The following is a 25058-nucleotide window of genomic DNA, read 5'->3' as shown; positions in this document are numbered from 1 at the left end:
CCTCCGCCGCCACACTTCCGGCGGGGCTGCGACCACAGAGGGGCGCGGGCGAGCGGGCGGCCGGCCGCTGGGGGTGGCGGGATAGGCTGGGCGCGGCCGGCGCTGCGGACCCGCTGCTGCTCTTCGGGTCTGTGCGGTCCCGAGGGCCCTCAGTGCCGCCGGCGCCATGGGCAACTGCCACACGGTGGGGCCCAACGAGGCGCTGGTGGTTTCAGGTGAGGGGGCGGCGAGGAAAGTGGGCGCTGTGGAGGGTGCTCGGGGTGGTTGCAGGGCTGGGGAGTGCACAGGGAAGAGCTGGGCCTGAGTCTACCGCGCGGCGCAGGGCTCTGGCCCCCGGGCCGCACCTGAGGCCCCTGACAAGAGAGATCCCCTTGTACTCACGCTTTCCTTGCTGCGCACCCTCGGGTGCTCCCCCTCCCGCTGCGTGTTTTCCTGTGTTTATTTGCTTCTCCTCCCCCTCCCCCTACTTAGGCGGGGCCTCCCCGCCGCTCCACCGTGTGGTGGGGGGTCCAGAACTGAAGCTGTGGGGTTCCAGGAAGGAGGGAACTAGTGGTTTGGGGAACGCGGAGGTTTGGCTGGATTCCAGAACCCGGGATTGGGGGCGGGTCGCGCAGCCCTGGAGGGCAGGTGCCTGTATGGGGAGGGGCCCTGAGATGGAGGTCCTTTCTCTGGGCACAGTCAGACCCGTTAATTCCAAACACGCTGGGGCTTGTTGGGTATTACTGGCACTGCCCGCCCAGGAGACGCGGGTGCGGCCTCTACAGGTTGGGAAACCCGGTTCTGGGCTGTGCAGCTCGGGATTGCAAAATGCTGCAAGTTCCATTATTTCTGTCTAGGTGGGGCATGGGGACTGCGGTACTGGGGAAAAGGAGCCGCTATTGAGATTTTATATTTGGGGTGCTTTAAGAAGCGGCTGATACCTTGCAAGCCACCAGGTTGTGCAGCTCTTGACTCTGAGGAGTTGCGGCGGGGGTGGGGGGTCCCGGTGCCTGACAGCTTGGAGACCTGGAGCTGGAGGAATTTCTCTTGTCTGTCTTCCCACTATCAGTGCTGATTTTTTTCAGCCTGCGTGCAGATTTGGTAGAACTGGTTACTGAAGAGGTAGAAGGGGGTAGAAGCCCTGAGCCAGGCCTTAAAGCTGCCAACCCTTGGAGAGGTGTGATAAATCCACTGGGAATTTTCATTCCAAAACATGGCTTCAAGTTCACTTTGGGTCTCAAAATCAGTCTCTCCACTGGGACATTCCCAGTGTGTGGGAGATAAGTACCCTACCCCCCTGAAGACCAGAAATAGCCTTGGGGACAGAAGGGAGACTCCCAGAGAACGCTGAAGCCAGACTTGCTCCTGTATATGACCTGGACCTGTCTCCCAGTCCACACCCTTAGAGAAGGTTTTTAGAGACCAGAATCTGCACTGCACTTTGTTTTTCTTGTGGAATTTCCTTCAGGAAGCCCAGACTCTGGACTGAGAAGACAAAAGCTACAGTTCCATCCTTGTGGAAAGTCTTGGGACTGAGCGGCAAGAAGAGCCCCAGAGATGGGCTGCTCTGTGCCTTCCAGTTACTGAGAACCTGGTGTTCAGAACAGAAGTCAATGCACTGTTAGCTTCAAAGCCATTTTAGGGGTGGGAAGAGGAGGTCATGCTGAGAACTGAGAATGTGGAGTCAGGGAAGCAGAGAAGGTTGGGGGTGGCGGAGAATGCCTGGCACAATGATACCTTGGGATTTGAGATGACCAAGCTGAGATCCAGCTCCCTCTTGCGTGTGGACTCCTGAGAGAGCAGAGCAACTGCTCCCACCCCTGCCCCCACCTGTCTACCTTGCGCCTTGGACCTGCATCTAAGACCAGAGGCATCTCACCCAGCCCAGTTTCAGAAGGAGGATGTTAATACATCTCATGGTCATCTTTTCCATCCTTTCTTATCTAACCTCCCTCCTTCAGTTGTTACATAAAACTTTTTTCTCTCTACTTTTGAAAATTTTAAAGGGGAATCATTTTCATTTGCATGGGGTCAGGGTGGGGATAAGAGGGGAGAAAAGCATAATTTTATTTTCACTCACCCTAACTGAAATTTAGTGTTTCCTGTGATGATGAATGTTGGCAACAATTCATGATAGTATTAGCAGAAATTTTCCTACTACACTACAGTTATTGCTGGTACCTTGAAAATCTGTTGGTCGGGCGTAGTGGCTCATGCCTGTAATCCCAGCACTTTGGGAGGCTGAAACGGGAGGATCAGCTAAGGTCAGGAGTTTGAGACCATTCTGGCTAACATGGTGAAACCCTGTTTCTGTTAAAAATACAAAAAATTAGCCGGGCATGGTGGCGCGCGCTTGTAAGCGTCTCAAAAAAAAAAAAAGGAAATAATTTACATTTTGAAATTAAGCTAGTAATTAGATTTACCACTAGATCTTAATATTTAATGTATTAATAAAGAACGACATATTACTATATTGCACATTTGGTTTTAAATTTTGATAACTTTCAATATAATTTCTTATGTATTTATTTTATGAATTTATAAGTATTCTTGGCCAGACTAATTCCTGTAATTCCAGCAATTTGAGAGGCTGAGGCAGATGGATCACTTGAGGCCAAGAGTTTGAGACCAGCTTGGGCAACATGGCGAAACTCTGTCTGCACCAAAAAGAAAAATTAGCCAGGAGTGGTGGCACATACCTGTGGTCCCAGCTACTCCGGAGGCTGAGGTGGGAGGATCGCTTGAGCCCAGGAGGCAGAGGATGCATTGAGCCAAGATCACACCAGTGCACTCTAGCCTGGGCAGCGGAGTGAGCCCCTGTTTCAAAACATAAATAAATAATAAATATTCTTGAGGAGGGGTCCTTAGGCATTGCTGGATTGCTAAAGGGGTATGTGGCTCAAGAAAGGCTAAACTCCCTAGTACGATAGGGCCTTTTTTTTTTTTTTTTTTTTTTTTTTTTTTTGAGACGGAGTCTTGCTCTGTAGCCTGGGCTGGAGTGCAGTGGCCGGATCTCAGCTCACTGCAAGCTCCGCCTCCCGGGTTTACGCCATTCTCCTGCCTCAGCCTCCGGAGTAGCTGGGACTACAGGCGCCCGCCACCTCGCCCGGCTAGTTTTTTGTATTTTTAGTAGAGACGGGGTTTCACGGTGTTAGCCAGGATGGTCTCGATCTCCTGACCTCGTGATCCACCCGTCTCGGCCTCCCAAAGTGCTGGGATTACAGGCTTGAGCCACCGCGCCCGGCCTTTTTTTTTTTTTTTTTAGAGACACAGTCTTGCTCTGTCACCCAGGCTAGTAGAGTGCAGTAGCATGATCACAGCTCGCTGCAGCCTCGACCTCCCAGGCTCAAGCAATCCTCCCACCTCAGCCTCCCAAGTAACTGAGACTGTAAGTGCATGCCACTACACTCAGTGTTTTTTTTTTTAAAAAAAAACAAGGTCTTCCTCTGTTGCCCAGGCTAGAGTGCAGTGGTGTGACTTCGGCTTACTGCAACCTCCATCTACCAGGTTCAAGCCATTCTCATCCCTCAGCCTCCCAAGTAGCTGGGATTACAGGCACACGCCACCATGCCCGGCTAATTTTTATATTTTTAGTAGAGATGGGGTTTCACCATGTTGGCCAGGCTATTCTCAAACTCGCGGCCTAAAGTGATCCGCCTACCTCAGCCTCCCAAAGTGCTGGGATTACAGGTGTGAGACACCGTGCCTGGCTGCTAATTTTTAATTTTTTGTAGAGACAGGGTCTCCCTATGTTGCCCAGACTGGTCTCAAACTCCTGGGTTCAAGCAATCCTCCCCCCTCAGCCTCCCAAAGTGCTGGAATTACAGTCATGTGCCATCATGCCCAGCCAGGATATGGACTTCTTTTTTTCTTTTTTTTGAGACGGAGTTTTGCTCTGTCGCCCAGGCTGGAGTGCAGTAACGCGATCTCCGCTCACTGCAAGCGCCGCTGCCTCCCGGGTTCACGCCATTCTCCTGCCTCAGCCTCCCTAGAAGCTGGGACTACAGGCGCCCGCCACCACGCCCGGCTAATTTTTTTGTTTTTTTTTTGTTGTTGTTGTTGTTGTTGTTTTTTTTGAGACGGAGTCTCGCTCTGTCGCCCAAGCTGGAGTGCAGTGGCGCGATCCTGGCTCACTGCAAGCTCCGCCTCCTGGGCCCACGCCATTCTCCCGCCCCAGCCTCCCGAGTAGCTGGGACTACAGGCGCCCGCCACTGCGCCCGGCTCATTTTTTGTATTTTTAGTAGAGACGGGGTTTCACCGTGTTCTCCAGGATGGTCTCGATCTCCTGACCTCGTGATCCGCCCGCCTCGGCCTCCCAAAGTGCTGGGATTACAGGAGTGAGCCACCGCGCCCGGCCTGGACTTCTTGACTAGTGGGAAGAAGGTGGGCTGGACATGGTGGCTCACACCTGTAATCCCAGCACTTTAGGAGACCGAGGTGGGAGGATAACTTAAGGCCCAGAGTTTGAGACCAGCTTCTGCAACATAGCAAGACCCTGTCTCTACAAAAACAATTCTTTTTAATTAGACAGTCATGGCAGTGTATGGAAGGCTGAGGCTGGAGGATCGCTTGAGCCCGTGAGTTCAAGGCTGCAGTGAGCTATGATTACACCACTGCATTCAGCCTGGGTGACAGAGTACAATACTGTCTCAAAAAAAAAAAAAGGTAGAGGAAGGCCAGGAAGGGCAGGGGATGCTCCTGAGAGGGCAGAGTGGTGGGGCTGTGTCCTGGAGAAGGGCTAAGAGAGTGGAACAGAGGTTATCATGGAGTATTTTGTGGTTCTTCAGCTTAATTGTAGAAAGGGAAAGCAAGTTGGATTAGAAAGAGTGAGGTAGCTGGGTGCGGTGGCTCAAGCCTGTAATCCCAGCACTTTGGGAGGCCGAGACGGGCGGATCACGAGGTCAGGAGATCGAGACCATCCTGGCTAACACGGTGAAACCCCGTCTCTACTAAAAATACAAAAAAATTAGCCGGGCGTGGTGGCGGGCGCCTGTAGTCCCAGCTTCTAGGGAGGCTGAGGCAGGAGAATGGCGTGAACCCGGGAGGTGGAGCTTGCAGTGAGCTGAGATCCGGCCACTGCACTCCAGCCTGGGTGACAGAGCCAGACTCCGTCTCAAAAAAAGAAAAAAAAAAAGAGTGAGGTACAGTCAGGAGAAACTTCCAGGTCTTGAGATGAGTAAGAGTTACAGAAGTCAAGAAAAAGGCACCTAACTGGCCTCTTGGGAGGGGTGCTCAGGCTGAGTGATCGGGAAACTGGCAGGAAGTTGCCTTCCAGGGGAGGATGCTGGTAGGGGCGGGCAATCTGGCAGTTTCAGCTTCCTGTTGTTGCAACCCTTGGGAACCTGGCCATGTTGCCCTTAGCCAAGGCCCAGCTTGAGCTGTGGCAGCCTGCTCCGCAAGCCAAAGAATAAGTTAAAGGTAAAGGGTGGGCTTGGTGCGGTAGCTCATGCCTGTAATCCCAGCACTTTGGGAGCCTGAGGCAGGCAGACCACCTGAGGTCAGGTGTTTGAGACCAGCCTGGCCAACATGGTGAAACTCCATCTCTACTAAAAATTTAAAAATTAGGCAGACGTGTTAGTGGTTGCCTGTAATCCCAGCTACTTGGGAGGCTGAGGCAGGAGAATCTCTTGAACCTGGGTGGCGGAGGTTGCATTGAGCCAATATTGTGCCAATTCTCTCCAACCTGGGCGACAGAGCAAGACTCTGTCTCAAAAAAAAAAAAAACAAAACAAAACGGAAAACAAAGAGTGGCCATCTACCCTGTCCATCCCCCACCCCACTCACTCCCTCATCCTACCGCCACCACTACCACCTTCCCACTGCACATTGAGAAGTCCCCTGGAGCTAGCCCAAGGCAACCATGCCCCAGCCCCCACCAGGCCAGAAGATGTAGAATAAGCTGTGATTTTTGGTCCCCTTCCAGTTTCACCTGATCCTGAGATGGTTTGGGTTTCAGATTGAGTGCTTGTCCTCAGAGGCCTCCCCACCCCACTTCCCAGGTCAGAGAAGCCCGGAATGGCTTACCTTGAACAGCAGCCCTGTAAGCAGGTAGTTCTACCCCAGAGAAACAGACAGACAGAGACCCAGGACCCCCTCTTACTGTTCCCTGCCCACACTGTAGGGCTGCTCTTTGATCCCTGGACCTCTGGCTCTGCTACTGGAACTTCATGCATGGCAGCAGACCCAGAAAACGGGGTTACCTGCCTGGTAGGCAGTATTAGATGCCAGCTCTCCAACCTTTCAAGCCCACTGGGAGGTCTTTATTTCTTTGCCTCCACCCACCCAAAATTTGTCCCGTTTCCCGTCCTCTCCATTGTGTCTGTTTCTATTATTGTCCTCACCATCCACCCAAACCCAGACTCTAGAGCTGCACTGTCCAATGTGAACAGGAGCCACAGGTGGCCATTTAAATTAATTAAATAAAAAATTCAGTTCCCCAGTCATGCCAGCCTCATTTGAAGTGCACAACAGTTGCATGTTGCTAGAGGCTGCTGTACTGCACAGCATAAACACAGAAGAAGATATAGAACATTCTTACCCTTGCAGAAAGTTGTCACAGATAAGACTGCTCTAGAAGTTGTCTGCCAGTATCAGCTACCATGCCTTGCCTGGATTACTGCAAGAGGCCAGTCTCCCTGATCCCAGTGTCTTCCTCCTTGTGCAAAGTGTTATGTGTTTCTCAAGGGTAACCTTGCTCCCTGTCACTCACTCATACAGCTTCTTGGCCTAACACACAAGACACTGTGTGATCTGCCGTCTGCCCCTCCTCTTGCCTTGTTCCCTGCTGTGAGTCCCCAGAGACACCCAGCTGCATGAAACTCCCCCAGACCCTTGACCTTGGGAGTCAGACAACCTTTTGAGGTTCTTTGACGATTTCATGAAAACCTAAATTTGTGAACGTGGAAATGATAATGCTCGGCCAGGCGCGGCAGCTCACGCCTGTAATCCCAGCACTTTGAGAGGCCAATGCCTGTGGATCGCTTGAGCCCGGGAATTGGAGAACAGCCTGGGCAACATGGTGAAACCTTGTCTGCACAAAAAATACAAAAATTAGCTGGGCATAGTGGCACACACCTGCTGTTCCAGCTACTCGAGAAGCTAAGGTGGGAGGATCAATTGAGCCTAAGAGGTCGAGGCTGCAGCGAGCCGTGATTGCACCACTGTACTCTGGCCTGGGCGACAGAATGAGACCCTGTCTCAGAAAAAAAAAAGAAATGATAACACTCTCTGGTTTTTCCCAGATCACTTATTTCCTTAGAATTTTGTTTCCTGTACATTTTTTTGCACTGCAAGTTAACTGCCTGTCCAGTTTTATGAAGGTTTCCTTGAACTTGCTGAGGAATTTTGACATTAACAAGAGAATTCACTACAAGAATCTTAGGAATTGATTTTTCTCATTTCTGTATAGGGAACATGTAGAACATGTCTAGATCATGGATCTGGGTTGTGGCTGAATTAGATATTCTGTATAGTTGACACACTGTTTCCAAGAACCACTTCCTGTTTTTTGTTTTTTGTTTTTTTTTTTTTTGAGATGGAGAGTCGCTCTGTCACCCTGGCTGGAGTGCAGTGGCGCGATCTCAGCTCACTGCAAGCTCCGCCTCCCGGGTTCATGCCATTCTCCTGCCTCAGCCTCCTGAGTAGCTGGGACTACAGGCACCCGCCACCACACCAGCTAATTTCTTTTGTATTTTTAGTAGAGACGGGGTTTCACCGTGTTAGCCAGGATGGTCTCGATCTCCTGACCTTTTGATCCGCCCACCTCAGCCTCTCAAAGTGCTGGTATTACAGGCGTGAGCCACTGCGCCCGGCCGAACCAGTTCCTTTTTAGGCCTTTTTGCTTTGTCTTCACTTCTCCCATTGGTACCACAAGTTAGCCTTTGTTTTGAGACCTTGCCTTCCCCACCCGTTCCCACGGGTGGGGAACAAAGTCATTCTGAATGTTCTGAAAGTAGAGAACCAGCCTCACTGAGATGTGTCTGCCAGGCAGAAGAGCAAACCCCCTCACCTTGGCTGGGAGACTCTTCCTCCCCTCCCAGCCCCCCAGTGTTGTCCCCGTCTGCGTTCCCTCTCTGTCTACACCCACCGTGATAACAGGTGAACTCCAGGGCATACTTGTTTATTGATTGAATTAATTAAAAATGGAAGCTGGACCAGGCGCGGTGGCTCACGCCTGTAATCCCAGCATTTTGGAAGGCCAAGGCAGGTGGATCACGAGGTCAACAGTTCGAGACCAGCCTGGCCAACGTGGTGAAATCCTGTCTCTACTAAGAATACAAAAATTAGACGGGTGTGGTGGCACATGCCTATAATCCCAGCTACTCGAGAGGCTGAGGCAGGAGAATTGCTTGAACCTGGGAGGCAGAGGTTGCAGTGAGCCGGGATCATGCCACTGCACTCCAACCTGGGCAACAGAGCAAAACTCCGTTTCCAGAAAAGAAAAAAAAAAAGCTGGCCTGGTGAGGTGGCTCACACCTGTAATGCCAGCACTTTGGGAGGCCAAGGCGGGCAGATTGCCTGAGGCCAAGAGTTTGAGACCAGCCTGGCCAACATGATGAAACTCTGTCTCTACTAAAAATACAAAAATTAGCCAGGTGTGGTGTAGGGGCACCTGTGATCCCAGCAACTCAGAAGACTGAGGCAGGAGAACCACTTGAACCCAGGAGGCAGAGGTTGCAGTGAGCTGAGATTGCGCCACTGCACTCTAGCCTGGGCAACAGAGTGACATTCTGTCTGAAAAAAAAAAATGGAGGCCAGGCGCAGTGGCTCACGCCTGTAATCCCAGCACTTTGGGAGGCCGAAGCGGGTGGATCATGAGGTCAGGAGATTGAGACCATCCTGCCTAACACAGTGAAACCCCGTCTCTACTAAAAATACAAAAAATTAGCCGGGCATGGTGGCGGGCGCCTGTAGTCCCAGCTGCTTGGGAGACTGAGGCAGGAGAGTGGCTTGAACCCGGGAGGCGGAGCTTACAGTGAGCTGAGATTGCGCCACTGCACTCCAGCATGGGCGACAGCGCGAGACTCCGTCTCAGAAAAAAAAAGCTTTTCCAGATCACCTCTGCCCATTGTCCTGTTCTGTTCTTCTGTTCTCTGGAAGCACTTATATTCTGAACTATTCATTGGCTATCCTTCTCTTTATGTAAATTGCCTGTCTACCAAGCAAGATTTTAAGTCCCATAAGGGCAGGGAGAACTTCTCTCTCATTTATGTGTAACCTCAGCACTAGGCACCCAACAGTAGGCGTTGTCAAGTATCAGAGCAAGGCCGGGCGCGGTGGCTCAAGCCTGTAATCCCAGCACTTTGGGAGGCCAAGACGGGCGGATCACGAGGTCAGAAGATCGAGACCATCCTGGCTAACATGGTGAAACCCCGTCTGTACTAAAAAAAAAAAAAATAGAAAAAACTAGCCGGGCGAGGTGGCGGGCGCCTGTAGTCCCAGCTACTCGGGAGGCTGAGGCAGGAGAATGACGTGAACCCGGGAGGCGGAGCTTGCAGTGAGCTGAGATCCGGCCACTGCACTCCAGCCTGGGTGACAGAGCGAGACTCCGTCTCAAAAAAAAAAAAAAAAAAAAAAAAAGTATCAGAGCAGATAAAGGACAAAAGTAGCTCAGTGGGCTGGAGGGTAGACAGACCCAAGAACAGACTGACCTGTGGTGGTTTTTTTGCTCCCCAGGGGGCTGCTGTGGTTCCGACTATAAACAGTACGTGTTTGGCGGCTGGGCCTGGGCCTGGTGGTGTATCTCCGACACTCAGAGGTAAGCACCTGGGGGCTCTAGGACCTGTCATGGAGTGGGCCAGGGAGATAGGGGGCTTCCAGCATTGTTCTGCTTCACGCTGAGGGTCAGCTAGAGCATCCACCGTTTCCACATTCCATTCTGTTGGAGGGGTGGGGAGGGCGCCTCCTAAGAAGCATGTGAGAGGGGTTGCACAGGGGTGCGGGAGACACGCGTCAGGTAGGTCTGTCATGGGCACCCCCTCCTTAGTGGGTGTTCTTTTTTCCACTGGAGGTGGCATTACTTCTGTCCCAGAGAATTCAGGGTCATATCCCAGGCAGAATCTTGATTTCCTGATTACAACTCAAAGTTATTTAAGAAGTCTTTTATTACACACCCAGTTTGGAGTGGGCATATGAACGGAGGAAAGGCTGGAGAGACCCCATGCACACCCTTACCTATGCAGGCCCTGGGGACTGCAGTCAGGGACTGTGTGGCAGAGAATGACATATAGTCAAAAGTGGTTCTATGACAGTGGTGAGTTAGACTTAGACAGGGAGGGGGACCTAATGAATTAGTGCTGGGGCTGAGCAAGACAGGTCTGAACCTCCTAAATCAGTCTGGAAAGACTTACTAGAGGAAGTGAGATTTCAGCTCCCCAGAGGACCCACCATCCGGCTCTACCTGCCGCTGCCTGCAGAGCCTAGGGCAGGGCCAGACCTGGCCTCTCCTGGCACCCTCACTGCCCACCCAAGAGATGAGGCATGCCAGCTACCTTTTCACAATTGCCCCCTTCCTGATTATGGGAGATGGGGTGGTGGGGAGGAGAGGAGCAGACCCTTCCCAACCACGACCCAGGCAACAAGGGCAGCAGAGCTGTCATGTTGCAAGGGGGTCGGTCACCCCACAGGGGAAATCATGGAGATTCCAGTGGAAACTCCCTCTGCCCCAGCCCCCACCTGTCAGCAGCTCACGTCTGCACCAAGCTACTAGTGCTTGAGGCTCCTGGGAGTCTGAGGGCATCTGCTAGGGTCAGGGGGAATTGGGAAGCATGGCACAATGGATTAACTTCACTGGTTCCCAGTAACCGCTCAACTCTCCCACCTCTCCCTCACTTTACCTGGCCGGAGGTGAGCGATGCTGGGGGACTCTTCTGGTTTAAAGCTCAAAGTGTCAGAGTAATCAATAGTGGCCACAGCCTCCACTCAAGAGGATCCTGGCTGCACCTGAGTGGGCCAGTGGCCTGTCAGAAGCCGTGGGGAGCCCTCTGCAGACATACCGCCACCCCGCACACTGTGCATTCCCAGCACAACAGAGTATCTTGTCCAGACACCTGTCCTGCATGGGCAGCCACTGCTAGGCCAATTCCCCTGCAGTCCGTTCTCTGGATTCTTGGTCCCCTGCTCTCCCTTCTTGCTCCAGGGGGCAGAGCCAGGACAGAAGGGCCGAGCCTTTCTGACAGCAAGTTTGGAAGTTAGAGGAGAAGGGCCTTGTATCTCTTCCCAGGACACTGACCTCACACCCAGGCTCCACATCCTCCCTCTGGTCTCACTTGCTGGGTAGTCTGAGCCAGTAGTCCTTCCCTCATCCCCTTTTCTTCGGGGGCAGCCTCTTCCCCAATCCCTAGCCTGCTTGGGGGACATCTCCACAGGCTGGGGCCTTTATTTCCCTATGCTGGCAGGAGCCTCTCGGGTCAGAGTAGAGGCTTCTAACTCAGCCTGGATACTTAGCCTCCCTCTCGAGGTCCTTTCCGCAACTGTCTATATGTCACGTGCCCTTGGGGTCAGCCATTCTTCTTCCAGGCTCAGTGACCCCTCCTGCTACACTTTGCTGCCACATCCTATACTATCCCGAGGCCCTGATGTGGGCAGCTCTCTCTTACCTGAGCAATTCTTCCACCTTTGGCATCTGAGCTGCAGCCTCCCTTCTTCCCTCCCCACTACCCTTCCTCCCTCCCTCTCTCTCCCCTGTTTCCCTCTCTCCTTCCCCAGAAGAGAGCTTGGTGGGTTCCCGTCTGAGCCGGGTCAAGAATCCTCTCAGGCCCAAGGCTGCTAGTGTTAGGGGCTCAAACGAAGGCAACCTTTTCACATCTGCATGGCCAGAGCCCCAGGGCTGGCACTGTGGGGATGGCCCCTCCCAGGGCTGAGATGGGGGCTGCACATTGACTGCTGCTGCTTATCACCCCTCCACCTGCTTCTGCCCCTTCACCCTCGGCCTCTGTCCTCTCTTCCTTCCTCTGATTTAGGGAAACCTTCCACACTGTCCACAGCCTGGACTCTGTCTAGACACCCACCCTGCACACACACTGCCTAGGGAGGCCCAGCCAGCATGGCCCAGGGAGCTTCGAGGCACCTTGTTTTCTTTGCCAATAATCTTCTCTCTGCCCCTGGAAAACTTTGGAAATTCCCAATTAAATGTCTCCCTTATCTCCCAGTTGTCCCTGAATATTCTGGCAGGAACACACTTTCTCCTCCCCCAGCCTTCCTTGACCCCCACATCAGAACATTTGGGCTTTTCTGGCCTCGCCTTGCCTTCTTAGTGATAGAAAGTGCAGACCTGGTGGATTCAGCATTTGCTAAAGCTCAGGAGTCCCCAGAATAGCCTCCTACTCCCGATTTCTGGAAACACAGGTTTACCTGTGTGAAGACAGGGGGCTAAGGCTCAGTCTCCCAGATTGCGACAGGATCCCTGGGAAAGTGAGGTGGCGGGCAACCCAGGTACGCTGTGCACAAGCCTCCTGACCTCAGGCCGCAGGCCCAGAGTGGCAGCAGGCATCTTCCCCAGCCCAGCAGGTCCTCACTAGAAGGGTTTGGGGCTAGAGAAGAGACCCAGAGGCCTTGGAGCAGCACGGGGGGTCTCTGCTGTCCTGCAGCCCTCAGCTGAGCTGGCAGTTGGGGGGTTGGATTACTGACAGCATGCCCCCCCACCGCCGTCCCCAGGCATCAGGCATCGGTGCTTGTCTGGTAACTACTGTGTGTGTTTGCTGTGTCCCCTCCTCCCCTTCCTGTCCCTACCTCTCCCCATCCCCTGGCTGCTCCTCAGACTGTCTCTGGAGGTTATGACCATCCTGTGTCGCTGTGAGAATATTGAGACGTCGGAGGGGGTTCCACTATTCGTAACAGGGGTTGCACAGGTAATAACCCACCTGCTTCCTCCTCCATGTCTAACCTTCTCTCTTCCTGCCCTGCGGGGCCTGGCAGACAGGAGCCAGTGGACTCCCCTCCTGAGACCGTGCCTTCCTCCCTCTCCTCTTTTCTCTCCTCCAACTGCTCTGGGTGCCAGTATGGATCCCTGTAGATCCCCAGGTCCCTTGCCCTTGCCTATTGGACTGCAAGTGGGAAAACAGCAAGGGATTCTGGAAGCTTTGCCAAGTCTGCCAGTGAGTGTCCCTGGATGCCAGGCCTTCATTACCATGCAGCCATAGCTGGTGAAATCTATTCTTGGGCTTAAGTGTTAAGTAGCTCCAAATGCTTACTCTGTCATGTGTGGGTTCCCCTCTTCATTGCTTCATTCACCAGCTCTCTACTGAGCACCTTCTCAATTCGAGGCATGTGGACTGCAGGAGTGAACAACAAAAAGCCCCCGCCCCCTCAGAGCTTGTGTGCCAGCAGGTTCCCAGGCTGGAAGAGGCCTGAACTGCATCTTTCTCACCCCTTCCCTCTGCATTAAATTGCCCTTCAGCCTCCACTTAGGCAAAAACACTATACCACCACTCCCTTCTTCACCCATCCTGCCGTCTCTAATGGGGAAGGGGACCATCCCCATCTCCTTAGCCCTTGTAGCCATGGGAAGTGCAGAGGCCTGAGAGGCTTGGAGTACCTTGTGTGGAAGGGGTAGGGTCCAGGCCTCCCTCAACACCCCATTTGATGCAGTCCTGTCCCGCTCCACACCCACACCTGCACTTGAAACACCTGCACATGCCCAGATCCCTTTTAAGGCGGGTGACTGTGGACCCTGGAGGAATCAGATTGCCTGGCCAGAACAACTCTTTCCAGGGTTAACACTCCTTGGCCAAGAAGCTCTAGTGTGACCTCAGTGTGCATTCCCCATGTGACCCACCTGGGCCTAATACCAGATGTGGGTTTCAAGTCAAAAGGCTGCAGCCACCCGGTAGGGCTTCTCTGGCAAGGGGCAGGTACAGAATCACTTCCATCTTAGCCCAGCAGTGCGCATACTCCAGGATGCCAGGCAATCAGACAGAACTTTCCGGGCAGCTTCCTGGGGCACCCTGGAGTGCTGGGTAGATCAAGGAATGGGCCAGGGCCCCTGCGGGAGGCTCAGATGACATCCACGATGGCCTACGCAGCAGAGCCGGGAGGACCAGCACTGACTTGCTATCCTAGAACATACACACAGCTACACCTGAATTCTCCCCCAGCCACCAGCCCCCAACCACCTACAGCCACTTCTTTCTACTTCGTTTTCCTCACAACCAGCCAGGCTGGCTTGAGCAGAGAGTATGTGCACATACACAGCTCACTTCCACTCCTTCCCCTGGGGCCATCTGCACCCACCTGCCCTCCTGCCCACCTCCTTCTCAGACACTCCCATCTCAGCCCCATTGAGAGTCCTTCCTCCACCTTCCTCACCAGGACGCAGCCGGAGCAGTGAGGTACTGGACTCTTTCCCAACACCACCAGGCCCTGCGCCCCCAGACCCATGCCCCTGTTTTGCGTTTCTTGGCAGGATTTCCCTAGAGATTATGACGTTGCAGCCCCGCTGCGAGGACGTAGAGACGGCCGAGGGGGTAGCTTTAACTGTGACGGGTGTCGCCCAGGTATAGTAACTCAGCAGCCCTGCGCATGTCCGTTGAGCTGCCTGGTCCTGTACTCGGGTTCGGGGGGAGGAGGAGAGGACAGCAGCCAGGGGCAGTCTCTCTCCAGCGCCCCAGCCCCCGCAAGTCCCGCAAGAGAGGGCCAGTCGGGTCGTCGCCACTGGAACATGCTCACCGGGCCCTTTTGGCCACCCAGCAGGACTAACAGACACCCCTTCTCTCCTCAGCGGGCCCACGAGGGACAGAACCAGTGCTGAGGGCTCCTGGCTCACTAACCCCACCCCCATTCTTTGCAGGTGTTGGAAATGTCAAGCCCCAGAATCCAGGCCTTCCTTGTTCCCTGGGTATGGGGTGGGAGGGGTGGGGCCCAGAGGGAGAGGCATGTGAGGCAGAGGAGCTCTGGACTCTGGGAGTCAGAAGCTGTGTCATATTCCCAGCTGGGGGCCTAGGTGAGGGCTTCCAGCCCCGATCCACCTCTTGGCATCACAGGGCAGCGAGGTTCAGCCATGCTGTAGGCCTCGGCGAGGGGTTGGCTGAGTACCTCAAGAAAGAGAGGCATCCTTGGTTGCATCCGCCAACCCTCTCATGCCCTGTCCAGGCGCTTTCCTTCTCTGTCTGTGTCCCTATTGCTCATTCTGCTTGTCATACTCTCTGCCCCTCAGCCTCAGGGTCTCCCACGTGTGGGAAGCCTGCAAGGGAGGAATTGGCTGGTGAGGGGACAGTAGGCTGAAGGGGTGGGGAGACAAGTCCCGAATGCCCATGAGAGGCCGTGGCAGGGCCTGGGGCTGCCAGTGCAGGTGAAGTTTCACAGTGTGAGAAGCCCTTGTGCTGCTATCTCCCCACTAGAGGCCTCAGACAGATTCCAGCCCCCTAGGGCCTCCAGGTCTGAAAAAAGGAAGGGAGGAGGCACAGCCATCATCCTGCCTACCTCTGGGTCTGGGGCCTCCGTCTTCCTCACTCCAGCCTGGCTGAAATGCCTCTGTCATCACTGGCAGGTGAAGATTATGACAGAGAAGGAGCTCCTGGCTGTGGCTTGTGAGCAGTTTCTGGGTAAGAACGTGCAGGACATCAAAAACGTCGTCCTACAGACCCTGGAGGGACATCTGCGCTCCATCCTCGGTGAGGCCCTGTCCTGCCTTTGAGGAGCCTCACGGGGCCCCTAAGCCAAGGCAGGAAGGGGTGCAGGGCTGGGCAGGGGACCTGTTTCACTGGTGTTTCAAGCTAAAACGTTCTTCCTCAAATATTTAATTTCAAAACCTCAGGTGACTTGAGTGAAGGAGAGGGCACTGGGGTGGGATGGGGGCTGTCAGTCTGCTCAGGAACCTAGTGCTGCTTGGGACATTTTTCCTTGTCCAGCCTGGACTGTGCAGCAGGAGGCTCGGTGTTAAGTGCTGTTGAGAAGATACCCCAGGAGACCCAGTTCAGACTGCAGCACCCTGCATGCACCCCGACCTCTACATGCATGCCTCCTCCCTTCCCCAGCTGGCTGGGTCCCTGGGGAGCCAGCCCCTGATCTCTCTGCCCCCAGGTACCCTGACAGTGGAGCAGATTTATCAGGACCGGGACCAGTTTGCCAAGCTGGTGCGGGAGGTGGCAGCCCCTGACGTTGGCCGCATGGGCATTGAGATCCTCAGCTTCACCATCAAGGTACGATGTGATGGGAAGCTGTATCTCCTGGTGTCCCTCTGGCAGATGGTGGCTTCGCTAGAGGGGCATCTTTGTGCCTCTGGCTGCTCCTTTGAGCCTCTGTTACCCCATTCCCTCCCCAGGACGTGTATGACAAAGTGGACTATCTGAGCTCCCTGGGCAAGACGCAGACTGCCGTGGTGCAGAGAGATGCTGACATTGGCGTGGCAGAGGCTGAACGGGACGCAGGCATCCGGGTACGTGGGTTCAAGGACAGGAAGCTCAGGGGTGATGGGACCATGATGACTCGGGACCTCTACTCACTCACCTGCCCGTTTTGCCCCCAGGAAGCTGAGTGTAAGAAGGAGATGCTGGATGTAAAGTTCATGGCAGACACCAAGATTGCTGACTCTAAGCGAGCCTTCGAGCTGCAAAAGTCAGCCTTCAGTGAGGAGGTTAACATCAAGGTGAGCAGCCTGAGGGCATCCTGGGTTGGGCCTCAGGGATCAGGACTTGGTGACTAGACTCTAATATGCCAACCACCCTCTTGCTACAGACAGCTGAGGCCCAGTTGGCCTATGAGCTGCAGGGGGCCCGTGAGCAGCAGAAGATCCGGCAGGAAGAGATTGAGATTGAGGTTGTGCAGCGCAAGAAACAGATTGCTGTGGAGGCACAGGAGATCCTGCGTACGGACAAGGAGCTCATCGCTACAGTGCGTCGGCCCGCCGAGGCCGAGGCCCACCGTATCCAGCAGATTGCCGAGGGTGAAAAGTGAGAGCCGCCCAGGTGCCAGGGTCAGGGCTTAGTCAGCCTCCTCTGCCTTCAGTGCACTCCCTGTACTCTCCTGACCACAGCTTGGAAGCCACTTCTCCTCCACTGTGTCTTCTTACTCACTGTGAAGTGAGGATAACCCCATGTACCCTGTGGGACTGCTGTTAGGAAGACTAAATAGATAAAGGAGGCTCCAGTGCCTGTAGTGCTTGGGCATAGACAGCATCCTGGTTTGTCCCCTCCCACTTAGAGCTGGGAGCTGGTGGCCTTTCCCTGGCCAGAGCTAGAAGGTGAGGCCACCCCCCTCCGTTCAAATGTTTCCCACCCCTGACAGCCCCCAAGGCAGAGTATTTGAAGGATTGCTGGCCCCCAGGCAAGGCTTGAGGGGACCCTGGTACATCCCACTGATCCTGCCTGGCCTGGGCTCCCCCAGGGTGAAGCAGGTCCTCTTGGCACAGGCAGAGGCTGAGAAGATCCGCAAAATAGGGGAGGCGGAAGCAGCAGTCATCGAGGCAATGGGCAAGGCGGAGGCTGAGCGGATGAAGCTCAAGGCGGAAGCCTACCAGAAATACGGGGATGCAGCCAAGATGGCCTTGGTGCTGGAGGCCCTGCCCCAGGTGAGGCTTCCACCTAAGTGGGTCCCAGGGTCCAAGTGTCCTTGCTTGACTAGCTGGGCAAGTGCCAGAACTTCTCTGGGCCTTGCGAGTAACACAGGGACAGGTGGCTAGAAGGGTTAAATGAGGAGCATCTTCAGCAGGGGGCAGGAACCCTACAACAGACCTAAGCCATCCCTGGCCTACAGGGCCTCTCTTACCATGGCTCACTAAGGGCCGCCCAGGCTGCTTTGGGGTTGGAGTGAGTTGAGGAAGGGAGGGAAAGATGCTGAACCAGGCTGGGAACGGAGTCGGCGCCAACCAGGCTCTCCTCCCACTCTTACCTCCTAGATCGCTGCCAAAATCGCTGCCCCACTTACCAAGGTCGATGAGATTGTGGTCCTCAGTGGAGACAACAGCAAGGTCACATCAGAAGTGAACCGACTACTGGCCGAGCTGCCTGCCTCTGTGCATGCCCTCACGGGCGTGGACCTGTCTAAGGTGTGTGCCTGCCTAGCTGCGGTGGGGTTGCCTGGGCAGCCTATTGGACTGGCCAGGCAGAGTGGTCCTGGGTCCTGGAGCCAAGGCCTCATGGCATGTCCCATCCTTGCAGATACCCCTGATCAAGAAGGCCACCGGTGTGCAGGTGTGAGGCTCCTGCAGGCCCACTCTCTTCAGCAGCCACCCAGCCCTCCCTCCAGCACCCGTTTTAATCCCACAGAACAACGGGAATGTTACTGACTCTGGTGCCTTATCTTGAAGGGACCAGAAGTGCTGCGTGTTCAGGCCATCTCTGGCTGTCTTCCTGTCCCTCCTGTCTCTGTCCACCTCCTCCTCTTCCTCTCTTTTACCCCACTTTCACTGCCACTTTCATCAGGTTTGTGTCTCATCTCCCTGTGTGTCTTTTCCTTTATCTCTTTTTCTTTCCCCCTATGCACATCATGTAGTTTAAGCTGAAGATGTTTATTACAATCACTCTCTGTCTGTGGGGGGTGGCCCTGCTGCTCCTCAGAATCCTGGTGCCTTGAAGTTCTCTGTGCATCTGCCCATCCTCCCTATGGCTGTGGCCAGAGCTCAGCATGGGCAGGGGTTCTATGTAGGACGGTCACTGTCCTCTCTCCCGGACTGGTCTTCCCAGCCCTAAATCCTGCCCCAGGAAGCCCACAGCCTCACCTGCTGCTGCCCGTCTAGGTCTGGGCAGCCATGACCTGCAGGGCCTAGCACCACTGTCTTTCCCCTCATCTGCCCAAGACCCCGGCTGGCGCTCATACCCTGTCCTTTCTCCCTGACCCCACGGGCACAGAGGCAAGGCCTCCTGTCTGCAGCAGCTTCCTCAGTTTCCTACTGCCTTAGGAGGCCCCTGCTTGTGCTCAGGGAAGGCCTCTTCATGGGCATGTGTCTGCTGGGGCGGTGGGGCTTGGTGCCAACTCTGCTAAGTTTTCTGAGATAAGGGTCTAGCCCTGTTGGGGACAGAAAAGTGTGTAGACCTTCTTCCTGCTAGGGCTGCACTGTCCTGGGTGTTGGGCCCTTCTGGTGGACAAGGCTGTGCCAACCCTGTACAGAATAGAGTGCTGTAACCTGGCCAGACCCCAGAGCCCTTGTGCCATCTTTCTTCCTGGCCAGAGTGATGGGGTTCCAGCCATAGGGAAGCAACCCAATACTCTGTCTCGTTGCTCCAATGGAGGCAGAAGAGCCCAGGACCCAAGCGTCTTGGCAGGGGTGCTGTGAATGTCCAGTGGTCCCAGCACCCCACCCTGGCCCTGCCCCAGCCTGTGTAGCTCTTCCTGCATGTGGATGCTGCATGTCTGGTCTGGGGCTTGGATGTTGCACTGCCCCACTGCCTGTCCCTTCTGGTAAAATAAAGATCTCTTAATGCCCACCCCTGCATTGTGTCTTCTGTGAGGAGAGAACCAAGAACCAACCGCGTCCCCTATCCCTCTTCAACTTCAAGGCAGCTTTTAGCCTGTTCTTCCCCACCCTAGCCACTGGAGGGCAACAGCACACAGCACACTGGCCTTGCGCCACCGCCCCCGCCTTGTGCCTTGGACATGCCTGATTGGCTAAGATGCTGAGGTCAAACCCCAGCCCTGGAACATCTGGCTCCATCACAGGCAGAAGGTGGAGGGGGCTGGCAGGGCGCAGTTGCACATGCCTGTAGTGCCAGCTACTCAGGAGGCTGAGGTGAGAGAATTGCTTGAGCCCAGGAGTTTGAGTCCAGCCTGGACAACATAGCAAGACTCCATCTCTTAAAAAAAAACAACAAAAAAAGAAAAGGTGGAGGAACCTGCCAGTTCACTGCACCTCTGTACCAGTATACTGAGCCCTACTCAGTAATGGAGCCCATCTCTCAGGCTTAAGAGCTTAGACTCTGAAGTAAGGCAACTTAGGTTTAAATTTTAGCTTTGTTATTTATTATCTGTGTAATCTTAGGTGAGTAACTTCATCTTTCTGGGCCTCGATATCCTTTTTTTTTTTTTTTTTTTTTTTGAGACGGAGTCTCGCTGTCGCCCAGGCTGGAGTGCAGAGGCGCGATCTCAGCTCACTGCAAGCTCCGCCTCCTGCGTTCACACCATTCTCCTGCCTCAGACTCCTGCGTAGCTGGGACTACAAGCGCCTGTCACCACGCCCAGCTAATTTTTTTGTATTTTTTAGTAGAGAAGGGGTTTCACCATGTTAGCCAAGATGGTCTCAATCTCCTGACCTCGTGATCCACCTGCCTCAGCCTCCCAAAGTGCTGGGATTACAGGCATGAGCCACTGCGCCCAGCCAACATTCTTATTCATTTAATGAATTTATCAAATGCTTGCCATGTACTAAGCATTGTCTCAGATGCCAGAGTGATGAGTCAACAAAATAAATGCATAGCCATTCAAGCTTACATTCAGATAGAAACAAGAAAAATTAAACATACAGTATATTAGATAATGGTAAGTCATAAGGAAAAGAAGGAAATAAGAAGTGTGAGAGGCCGCTGAAATTTTAGGGGATCCAAAAAAGGCCTCATTAAGAACGTAGCCCTGAAGAAAGTAAAGGAATGAGCCATGTGGATATCTGAAGGAAGAGCTTTCCATCCAAAGGCCTGAGGCGGGAGAGTGTCTGGCATGATGAAAGAATAGCAAGGTCAGGATGTTTGGAGCAAGGGAGTAAGTCAGGGTATCAGAAGATGAGTCAGGATCTCATTTTTCCAGATCATGTCGAACCTTAATGAGGCATATTTTGGCCTTTATTCTGAGGTGGGAAACCACTGAAAGGCTTTGAAAAAGGAGTGATACCATTGGATACACCTTAAAAGGTAATTCTAGGCACCAAGACAATTCAAGGGAGAAAGGAACAGATGGTGCTAGAACAACTGGGTCTGTATTGGGGAAAAAAAAAATTGAATTGCAGCCAAGCACAATGGTTTATACCTGTAATCCCAGCACTTTGGGAGGCCTAGGCAGGTGGATCACAAGGTCTAGAGTTCAAGACCAGCCTGGCCAAGATGGTGAAACCCTGTTTCTACTAAAAACTACAAAAATAGGCTGGGCGTGGTGGCTCACGCCTGTAATCCTGGCACTTTGGGAGGCCGAGGTGGGCAGATCACCAGGTCAGGAGATCGAGACCATCCTGGCTAACACAGTAAAACCCTGTCTCTACTAAAAATACAAAAAATTAGCCAGGCATGGTGGTGGGCACCTGTAGTCCCAGCTGCTTGGGAGACTGAGGCAGGAGAATGGCATGAACCCAGGAGGCAGAGCTTGCAGTGAGCCGAGATCCACACCACTGCACTCCAGCCTGGGTGACAGAGCGAGACTCTGTCTCAAAAAATAATAAAAACTACAAAAAGGGCCGGGCGCGGTGGCTCAAGCCTGTAATCCCAGCACTTTGGGAGGCCGAGACGGGTGGATCACGAGGTCAGGAGATCGAGACCATCCTGGCTAACACGGTGAAACCCCGTCTCTACTAAAAAAATACAAAAAACTAGCCGGGTGAGGTGGCGGGCGCCTGTAGTCCCTGCTACTCGGGAGGCTGAGGCAGGAGAATGGCGTGAACCCGGGAGGCGGAGCTTGCAGTGAGCTGAGATCCGGCCACTGCACTCCAGCCTGGGTGACAGAGCGAGACTCCGTCTCAAAAAAAAAAAAAAAAAAAAAAAAAAAAACTACAAAAAGTAACCTGGTGCAGTGTCAGGCGCCTGTAATGCCAGCTACTCAGGAGGCTGAGGCAGAAGAATCACTTGAACCCGGGCAGCAGAGGTTGCAGTGAGCTGAGATCATGCCACTGCACTCTAGCCTGGGCAACAGAGTGAGACTCTGTCTCAAAAAAAAAAAAAAAAAAATTGAATTGCAACCCCTACCTCACACCATATACCCAAATCTAATTTGGGGTGAATCACAGACCTAACGTAAAAACTCAAAACATAAAGTTCATAGAGCAAGCAGGGAATGTTTCTGTAACCTTGACATAGGCAAGATTTCTTAAGACCAAAAAAAAAAGGACTAATCATAAGAGAAAAATTTGATATATTGCATCATCAAAATAGGTCTTCGCCAGCCAGGCATGGTGGCTCATGCCTGTAATCCCAGCACTTTGGGAGGCTGAGGCGGGCGTATCACCTGAGGTCAGGAGTTTGAGACCAGCCTGACCAATATGGCGAAACCCTGTCTCTACTAAAACTACAAAAATTAGCTGGGCGTGGTGGCAGGCTCCTTTAATCCCAGCTACTCAGGAGGCTGAGGCAGGGAGAATTGCTTGAACCCAGGAGGCGGACATTGCAGTGAGCTGATATCGTGCCACTGCACTCCAGCCTGGGCAACAGAGCAAAACTCCATCTCAAAAAAAAAAAAAAAAAAAATTAACTGAGCAGGGTGGTTTGTGCCTGTAGTCCCAGCTACTTGGTGACTGAGGTGGGAGGATCGCACGAGCCTAGGAGATGGAGGCTGCAGTGAACTATGATCACATCACTGCACTCCAGCCTAGGTGACAGAGACCGTGTCTCAAAAAAAAAAAAAAAAAAAAAAGGCAGGGCACGGTGGCTCAGGCCTGTAATCCCAGCACTTTGGGAGGCTGAGACGGGTGGATCACGAGGTCAGGAGATCGAGACCATCCTGGCTAACACGGTGAAACCCCGTCTCTACTAAAAAGATACAAAAAATACAAAAAACTAGCCGGGCGAGGTGACTGGCACCTGTAGTCCCTGCTACTCGGAAGGCTGAGGCAGGAGAATGGCGTGAACCCAGGAGGCGGAGCTTGCAGTGAGCCGAGATCGCGCCACTGCACTCCAGCCTGGGCGACAGAGCGAGACTCCATCTCAAAAAAAAAAAAAAAAAAAAGAATGAGAAGGCAAGCCTCAGAATAATCAGAAAAAATATTTGCAAGATATATGCCTGGCAAAAAAAAAAATAAAACTAGCATTCAGAATATATTTTACCAATCAGTAAGGGAAGAAATGGTAATGCCACAGAAGAATAGACAAAGGAGTGGCCAATAGATGTATGAAATGTGTGTGACAGACTGTATTTTCCACAGATAGTGGCAACAATATCTTCCATCCTACATGTTCCTCTTACAGTGTCACTTTGACCATTACAATCAGAGGTAGAGCCTATGCTTCCTTCCCTTGAAACTGGCGGACTTTTGTGGCTATTTAGGCCAATAAAGAGTATGGCAGAAGTGACATTATGTGACTTCTGAATTTAGATCACAAAAGATGGCAAAGCCTATGCTTTGTTTGCTGGAATACTCTCTCTTTAAGCCTTTAGCCTCCATGTAAGCAGTATGACTGTTCTGAGGCCACTGTACTGTAAGGAAGCCCAAAGAGAGGGACCACAGGGTTAGGCCCTGGCTATGTGAAGAGAGAGAGATACCTGCAGCACCTCCAGCCCCCATCTGGCTGCATCTGTAGGAGAGACCCCAAGCCAGTTCTGCCCAGCCAACCTCCTAAAATCCAGACTCCTGAAACTGTATGAGATAGTAAATGGACTGTTCATTGTTTAAGCTTCTAAGTTGGAGGTTGATTTGTTATATAGTAAAGAATGGCAGGAATAGCATGCATAACTTCATTAGTCATCAGGGAAATGCAAATTAAAACCAAAATGAGATTATCACTTCACACCCACCAGAATGACTAAAATGAAAAAAAAAAGTTATAATATCAAGTATGGGTGAAGAGGAAGAGCAATGGGAACATTCATACACTGCTGGTAGAAATATATGTCAATACAACCACTTTGGAAACCTGTTTGACAGAATCTACTACAGCTGAACATAAGCATACGCTTTGACCCAACCATTTCATTCCCAACAGCGATATACATACATATGGATACAAGAATACTCACAGCAGCATTATGAATAATGGCCCCCAAATTCAAACAACTCAAATGTTCATCAATGGTAGAATGAAAAATGTGTATCATATTCATGAAATTGAATACTATGCAATAATAAAAACAAATGAACTACTTCTACGTGCGAATACGTGAATGAATCTTGCAAACTTAATGTTGAGTGAAGGAAGCCAGACATAGGCTGGGTGCAGTGACTCACACTTGTAATCCCAGCACTTTGGGAGCATGAGGTGGGTAGTTCACTTGAGTGTGTGGCAAAACCCTGTCTCTACAAAAGATACAAAATAAATTAACTGGACATGGTGGTTTGCACCTATAGTCCCAGATACTCGGGAAGCTGGGGTGGGAGGATTGCTTGAGCCTGGGAGGTTGAGGCTGCCGTAAGCCAAGATTGCATCATCGCCCTCCAGCCTGGGAGACACAGCGAGACCCTGTCCCAAAAATAATAATAGCCGGGTATGGTGGCTCACGCTTGTAATTCCAACACTTTGGGTGGCCGAGGCGGGTGGACTACCTGAGGTCAGGAGTTTGAGATCAGCCAGGCCAACATATAGTGAAACCCTATCTCTACTAAAAATACAAAAATTACCTGGGCATGGTGGCACACATCTGTAGTTCCAGCTTCTTGGGAAACTGAGGCAGGAGAATTGCTTGAACCCAGGAGGCAAAGGTTTCAGTGAGCCGAGATCATGCCATTGCACTCCAGCCTGGGCAACACAGCGAGACTCCATCTCAAAAATAATAATAATAATAATACAGATTGTATCATTCCATTATATAAAGTCCAAAAAGCAGGCAAAACTAAGCTATGACATTAGAAGTAAGGTTAAAGGTCACCTTTGGGGAAGAAGAGACTGAGATAGAGGGCACAGGAGCCCCCTGAGAATGTCCTGTTTCTTGACTGGATGGTGATTACATGGGTGTGTTCACTTTGTGATAATTCACTTATGAGTCATGCACTTTTTGAATATATGTTCTACTTCAGCAAAAAGTTAATTAAGAAAATAAATTGCCTCCAAGATCTTTGTCCCATCTGGAAGAACAGAAGAACAGAGTTGCTATTTACTGAAATGGGAAAAATATTTGAGGGAGCAGACTTTTTTTTTTTTTTCTCCGAGATAGAGAAAGAGAGTTTCTCTCTGTAGTCCAGGCTGGAGTGCAGTGGCACCATCACGACTTACTGCAGCTTTGACCTCCCTGAGCTCAAGTGATCCTCTTACTTCAGCCTCCTGAGTAGCTGGGACTACAGGCATGCACCATCATACCTGGCTAAT

General features: G+C 52.5%; 1 protein-coding gene and 2 long non-coding RNA genes across 9 annotated transcripts in view; 2 read left to right on the top strand and 1 right to left on the bottom strand.

Annotated features, from left to right (window-relative positions):
- The window catches only part of LOC144335398 (uncharacterized), a 55164-nt gene extending 48515 nt beyond the window's left edge, over positions 1-6649 (bottom strand). Inside the window, exon 1 of the long non-coding RNA XR_013406247.1 lies at positions 6518-6649. This is a non-coding gene — a long non-coding RNA (uncharacterized LOC144335398). The remainder of the gene's footprint in view (positions 1-6517) is intronic.
- FLOT2 (flotillin 2) lies at positions 12-19337 on the top strand. 7 transcript variants are annotated; one of them, XM_077970649.1, is made up of 12 exons: positions 12-215; positions 9655-9736; positions 12737-12827; positions 14381-14471; positions 15464-15587; positions 15997-16115; positions 16238-16351; positions 16442-16561; positions 16651-16865; positions 17299-17482; positions 17810-17959; positions 18072-19337. In XM_077970649.1, the coding sequence occupies exons 4-12, from the start codon at positions 14397-14399 to the stop codon at positions 18108-18110; spliced, it is 1140 nt and encodes a 379-aa protein (XP_077826775.1). In that variant the 5' UTR covers positions 12-215; positions 9655-9736; positions 12737-12827; positions 14381-14396; the 3' UTR covers positions 18111-19337. The 7 variants fall into 7 exon arrangements, with proteins under 7 accessions (XP_077826775.1, XP_014974420.1, XP_014974421.1 ...); XM_077970651.1 differs by lacking the exon at positions 12-215 and adding an exon at positions 3226-3417 and having other exon boundaries at positions 9506-9736; XM_077970650.1 differs by lacking the exon at positions 12-215 and adding an exon at positions 3226-3427 and having other exon boundaries at positions 9506-9736.
- LOC144335397 (uncharacterized) lies at positions 3224-7194 on the top strand. Its single transcript, XR_013406246.1, has 3 exons — positions 3224-3274; positions 3442-3743; positions 5496-7194. It is a non-coding gene; the product is annotated as an uncharacterized LOC144335397 (long non-coding RNA).
- Positions 19338-25058: the final 5721 nt, after the last annotated feature.

Source organism: Macaca mulatta, chromosome 16 (assembly GCF_049350105.2).
Source record: "Macaca mulatta isolate MMU2019108-1 chromosome 16, T2T-MMU8v2.0, whole genome shotgun sequence".
NCBI lineage: Eukaryota > Metazoa > Chordata > Mammalia > Primates > Cercopithecidae > Macaca > Macaca mulatta.
This window is presented reverse-complemented; position numbering and strand designations above follow the sequence as displayed.

Excerpts from the sequence above, each read along its gene's own strand:
- FLOT2 (XM_015118934.3), top strand. The coding sequence starts at position 167 with ATGGGCAACTGCCACACGGTGGGGCCCAACGAGGCGCTGGTGGTTTCA. Across the intron at positions 216-9,654 it reads CGAGGCGCTGGTGGTTTCAG|GGGGCTGCTGTGGTTCCGAC; the intron begins GTGAGGGGGCGG and ends TTTGCTCCCCAG. Across the intron at positions 16,866-17,298 it reads CAGATTGCCGAGGGTGAAAA|GGTGAAGCAGGTCCTCTTGG; the intron begins GTGAGAGCCGCC and ends GGGCTCCCCCAG.